At 44.2% G+C, this 6,000-nt stretch overlaps 1 protein-coding gene across 1 annotated transcript in view; it reads right to left on the bottom strand.

Annotated features, from left to right (window-relative positions):
• Positions 1–226: 226 nt before the first annotated feature.
• TOR3A (torsin family 3 member A) overlaps positions 227–6,000 on the bottom strand; it is a 47,133-nt gene continuing 41,359 nt past the window's right edge. The window contains 1 exon segment of the mRNA XM_030208523.1: positions 227–3,985. Within this exon segment, the coding sequence (XP_030064383.1) occupies positions 3,735–3,985 (251 nt within the window). The 3' untranslated portion in view covers positions 227–3,734.

Genomic DNA, 6,000 nt, shown 5'->3' with positions numbered 1-6,000 from the left:
ACATCACACTCCATCACAGTAAGCCAGCTGTCTCAAACATATCAAACGGCAAAAGGATCACAGCACCACTATCAGTTCACACATCTAATTATATATAAAACCTACAACATGAAGCCAGCAGAGTAGGCGTTAGCACACTCTACCATTCCTTCTAATTTTTTATTTTTTCCCCTCCCCACAAACCCTGTTCCTAATACCAAATAACCTTCCCCTCCCCCTGTCCCCCCTCCTCCCCCTGCTCCTGGAGATGCCCGTGTCGCGGAGTACAACACCTCATACAGCTGCCATAAAGATCTATATGCCTGACCTCTCCTTCCAGTAGACTTGCATTGTTCCTTCTCCCACCTTGCCATCTGCATCATTCTGGTCAACCACTGATTTATAGCTGGTGGTTCTTCCAGAATCCAATGCGCCAACACCGTTTTTCGTGCCAACAGTAGCGCTACACACACAAGCCGAATCTGGGATTGATGGAGACCCTGCTCACGCAATTGAGATTCATCCCCAAACAACAGAATCCTATAGGACCACTCTACTGCCATTGTCAACATACGCTCCATCACTTCCAACACCCCCCTCCAAAACTCATCTAACTTTATGCACTCCAAAAAGGTATGGCCTAGCGTGCCTACTCTATGTTTACATCTCATAGGACTTTTTTTTTTTCATATGGCAGGTTGAACACATTAATGGTACCATTTTGAAGACGGTAGTAATTGATCCTGCTCCTGGGAACCCTGGTGTGAGTAGAGGTTATACAGATGGGCTGGCTGGGTAGCAGAGAGCTGATGTGCAGGAGCACCAAAGTGGAACAGAGGGAGCCACTCTCTCTTGAGCCAGCCCTGACTTTGCCTATTTTTGTGGCATATCCAAATTTCATCGTCACTTGTTGCTGCTTTTTCCTGGATCATGAATGAACATGTTTAAACATCACTGCTCCTAGAACAGATCCATGAGGCTCTTACGAATTGCCTCTTTCCACTGGAAAAACTTGACCATGTGGTCATGCTCTTACTGTGAAATGGAAATTTGCTAAAAGAGGAGGAGGAGGAGGAGGAGGAGGTAATATCTTCTCTTTCCGCCCCTTCCAAAAGCACTATCTCCTCACTTTTCTACGTCCACTATGTCAAACCTCTAGTAACTGCAAACTCTTATTGAATACCTTCTATAGTGTGCAGAAGAGCTGCGATTGAAAAGTTCTATAGCCACTGTGGTACTCTTACAAGAAAATTATTATAGCTTAACTTATCTATATCATCATCTTACTATAGAAAGTTGAAATGGGCCCAGACTACATACAGTACACTTTTCAGATTACAGTAACATTGTGTCTACACCATTTCAAGTTGAGATCAGCGTTTTCTGCAATTTGGGTAAGTATTTACAATTACAAATCTCCCACCACTTTACATGCAATTTGTAAACCTTTCAATTGTCATTGCCCCCCCCCCCCCCCCATCTCACCCATGACATCTGCTAGCTTTTTGGCAGTGCCAAATGCTGGCATGGATGAACAGGGTAGTGAGAGAGGGAGGGTTGTGTCCTAGCTATGGCACTGGTGCCTGCTGGGGCTGTGTGCTTACAGGCTCTATCCCACACAAGATTCTCTTAGCAAGGAAATCTTGTGAAGGCAAGGGGTACAGGGGCATGTGGTTTTGCATTCCTTAATAAGCACCTGTCCTGATTTTCCCCTCATCTTGTTGCTGCCAATGGACTCCAACTAAAAAAAAAAAAAGAAAATGAGCGAGAAGACAAGACAGGAGGACTACAGGGTGGGAAGGTTAGTAGTCTCAATATAGCACTACTTTCTGGCCTCTCACTACGACCAGCTCCTTGCTTGGTCTTCCTGAAAATGTGAGTGCCACAGGGGTGAGTACTGTGCTATAGGCAGGGACATAGTGACACTTGCTGTCATGTTACATTATGTATTTGATGGAAGGGCTATACTCCTGTTGTCATCTTTTACAGGAATACCTGGCAAGAGTAGGAAGAGGATCTTGGTGTTTGGGCTTCTGCTGTAGTCTTGGCTTGAGTTGACACTAGATCCCAAGGCCAATTTATTGTGGTACAAGAGACATTTACTGGTAGCTTATGGTAGGGGGAAGCAGGAGGGGGCCTGACTTGCAGGGAAGAGCCATGGGATTAATGTTGGTGGGTAAATGAGACACAGTGGTCCTAGGGATCAGGCCACAGGGGTTTGGGGTAAGGGTGGGTGCTGTTGATGCAATTTATAATTAGGGAGTCCAGATAAGCAGCAGCTCCAAAGGACCTAGCAAACTATTTCTAATTTCTTTCATTTTAAAAACATTCATGAAAGTACAGAGTGATGTCCATTATGAAACAATTTTTGGTTCTGCTATGGCCAGTGTCTTGTCTCTGCTCTCCTCCCCCACCCCCTTCATTCATTTCTCTGATTCATTCCCAGGTATTAGTCTGCGTGCTTGATGACTTACTTTATATAATGAGTTGATGTGCAGAAAAAGCTGTAACAGGAGCTAGGGGGTAGTTCTATTAAAGAATGTCCTGTTTGAACAGAATTTTAGACAGAATGCCAGCAGTGGAAATCCTCCACACATGGTCCTGCATGTTGAGCAACCTAGTTTTGAATGCAGTGGTGACATGAAATAGAGAAAGGTGGGTTGCTGCAATATCCTCTTACAAAGTGGCCTGTGTAATCTGAACAAACTATTGCAAAAGTTAAAAAAAATAAAAACTTTAATCTTTATAGTAAAAGCATTTATGCACACATTGGAAAGAAACCAGAAATAGAGTACAAGTTGTAACAGCATTATGTTACAGCTTTAAGTTCAGCATTATGAATAGCAAAAACCAGTTTGTTGGCATATAGTTTTAGCACCTTGGAGCTAGTGTTTGATTCATTTCATATGTTCAAAGATATGTGTATCCCCCCTCTAATGCGAGCAGGCAACAGTGGCAGGGATCAGCAAATGCCTGAAATTAGGTCCAGTAGGAAATGAGCACAATTTAAAACAAAAATGTGACAATTCTTTTAGCTTGAGGTTCCCATGTGATGGAGACAGAAACTTGTCATTTGCAGACGTCAGGCAGATGGAAACAGGCTGAAAATCAGTGTGTGGGTTCTGTGAAAAAGCATAGCTCCCTAAAACAATGGAGACTGTGTGTGTGTGTGTGGCAGGGCCTCTCCAACTGAAATACAGTGTGGTGTTAAATGCAAAACAATTCTTTACTAAGTGAGCACCAAAGGCAAGTTTAAGTAATATGACTTTTTTTTTTTTGTTAGTTATAAAGTGGTGTTAAGATATCTTGGGTGTTTTCACTTTTGTTAGAATGATGTATCTGAACATAGTAAATAACATTCACACCACAGAAATTGAGAAGAAACTGGTAGTGCTTTGGTTAATGCTCACTTTGTGGAGATCCGATTTCTCCAACAGCATCACTGCCAGGGAGCAAATCCCCTTCCTTCTGCTGAAGCCACTCCATGTTCCTTAACATACTATTGGCCTTTCTTGAAGCAGCTGTTTTCAGCAGGGGACTATGTAGGCTCCTGTAGCTATTCTCCATATTAAGACTGAGGGCAGTGTGACCACCTCTGTATATAGAGCTGCACAATCTCCTCTCCATTCAGCAGCACTGGAAGCAGCTGTGCCATCATTCAGTGCCACTATTAGTGTGTGTGAGGCAGGGTCTGGTTTTGCCCTGTTCTCTCTTTGTTCAGTGATTGCTGTTACTTGAAATTCTTGTCACCTGTTCTAAGACACAAGGTAGTTGATTCGCTGGGAGACAGATTTGCAGCCATGGGCAGAAAATAGTCTTTCTTCCTTTGGAACAAATATCATCATTCTGGCCACCTCATCTAACATATCCTTGGTATATGGAAGCCCCTGAGCAATAAAGACGTCACGAGCACACAGCTTCACGTGTTCATATTCCAGAGGTAGGAATGGCACAATTAAGTCAACCAGGCCACTGGTAAGGAGTTGGCTATGTGCAAAACCATTGCCTGCAGGGAAAAAAAATAGTTAAGTAACATGAGTTTGGGGATCTCAGTTTAGTTGTTGGCTACTGTTCTTGTACAGATTGTTTTAAATTTATTGCTTTAGTAATCAGTTTGAATGGCAAGGAGTGCTAAAGGCCTGCATGGATATGTGGTGACAGTGCTGCACTGAATGCCACTGGAAAAGAAAGTGAGTCCTGCTGGCCAACAATGGGATATATTGGCTATCCTGTAGTTAACTCTAGATGTAAAATATTCAAAGAAGCATATTGGTCTGTGAGGCTTAAGGAACAGCCTGGAGCAGGAGGTGTAGATCAGGACAAAGATACACTAATACCTTATCTGGCAGGGGGGGTCCGCCAGGGCTTCATTTAGAGCTAAAGGGAAGTAGTACTGTGTGAAGGGGTATTAGAGGGCCCAGGAATGAGTGTGAGCTGTCGGGGGTGACCCCCCCCCCCCCAACATGCTGCCATCCTCATGGAGCATTGCTATGCAAAGGATGGCTGGGGCTTAGGTACTGGTGGATGCTGGGGCTGCAGAATCATTGTGGGGGGGGGGGAGGAAGAGTCTAGACAGACTGAGGCCCTTTCCACTTTCCTCTTCTGTCCTTTTGGTCCTAGTTCTCTATCCCAAGTCTCCCTAGTGATCCTCAAGTCTTATGTCCAATCTCTGGTAGTCCTTAAGTCCCTCGTATTGTTCACTAATTTTCCCGTCCTGGAAAATTGCCTTCTCCAGCAGCTTTTCTCCTTGGCCAGTAAGGCACGTCTCTATTTTGAACCATAACCAGCTTCCTTTCCTCTGCAATAAAAGACCCTGGTCTCTTAACAAGAGAACAGCTGTGTGCTTTCTTCACTCACCTACCCTCTTTCCTCCCTCCTTCCACAGCACGCTTTCTATCCTCATCACCAGTCCTTCCAGACCCTTCACTTGCTCTGTTCCTTATTTCTCTCACACAACCTTCAGCCATTCCTTGTATCTTTGACTTTGTTCTCCTCATGGCTGCCTCAGTTATGTAGGGGGATAGCGCAAAAATCAAAACCATCTGACCATTCCTGTCTCAAGCAGATTTCTAGCTCTGCTCTTTCCAGCAGTTAGGGGGCTAGGAATGATGCATGGTAACTGGTGCTTGTGTAGCATTTACAGGAGGGTACCATAACTGCTTTACTCCACTTGCTCTGTTTCCATAGGGGTGTCATAACTGATTTACACTGTCCACTCTGTTCCTCTTCCTTAGCCACATAAAGGTGATGCAATGTTCTGGGTTATCTGCCAAACATCAAGAACACGAGTGGAGGGGGAGCAATAGGAGCTGAGGCCACTAGATTAGGGAGCAGAGTAACTGTTGTCTGTTCCAGGCTCACCCCTTACTCTTCTTTGTGGGCCACCCGGAAGGGAGAGACTGGAGCAGAAAATCCCTGCTGCTGTGGCTCAGGAAGCTGAAAAGAATGGTGTAACTGCATTTCAGGCTGTTGCTCTAGGGCAGGAATGCTCAAATCTGCTCCGGAGTCCCCACAACCAGGTTGGTTGTCAAGATCTCCACAAGGAATATGCATGAGGTAAATTTACATGGGTTGTGAATCTTATCTATCTTGTACATAGTCATTGCAGAGATCCTGAAAACCCACCATACTGTGGGGTCCTAAGGACAGGTTTGGGAAGCCCTGGTTTTAGACTACTGCTATCTGATTTTCCTGGAAGATAAAGGGAGAAGGAATTTGCTATACTACCTTTCTGTGGTACAACCAAAGCAGTTTACATATTATACTTACTCTGAAGCTAATATCAAATCTGATCATATTATGATCACTGTTATTAAGCAGCCCCATCACCATTACCTCCTACACCAGATCATGTGCTGCACTAAGGACTAGGTCTAGAATTTTTCCTCCTCCTGTTGGCTCCTGTACCAGCTGCTCCATCAAGCAATCCTTGATTTCATCAAGGAATTTTACCTCCCTAGCATGCCCTGATGTTACATTTAACCAGTAAATATCGGGGTAATTGAAATCATCCATTATTAT

Source organism: Microcaecilia unicolor, chromosome 6 (genome assembly GCF_901765095.1).
Source record: "Microcaecilia unicolor chromosome 6, aMicUni1.1, whole genome shotgun sequence".
NCBI classification, from domain to species: Eukaryota; Metazoa; Chordata; class Amphibia; order Gymnophiona; family Siphonopidae; genus Microcaecilia; species Microcaecilia unicolor.
This window is presented reverse-complemented; position numbering and strand designations above follow the sequence as displayed.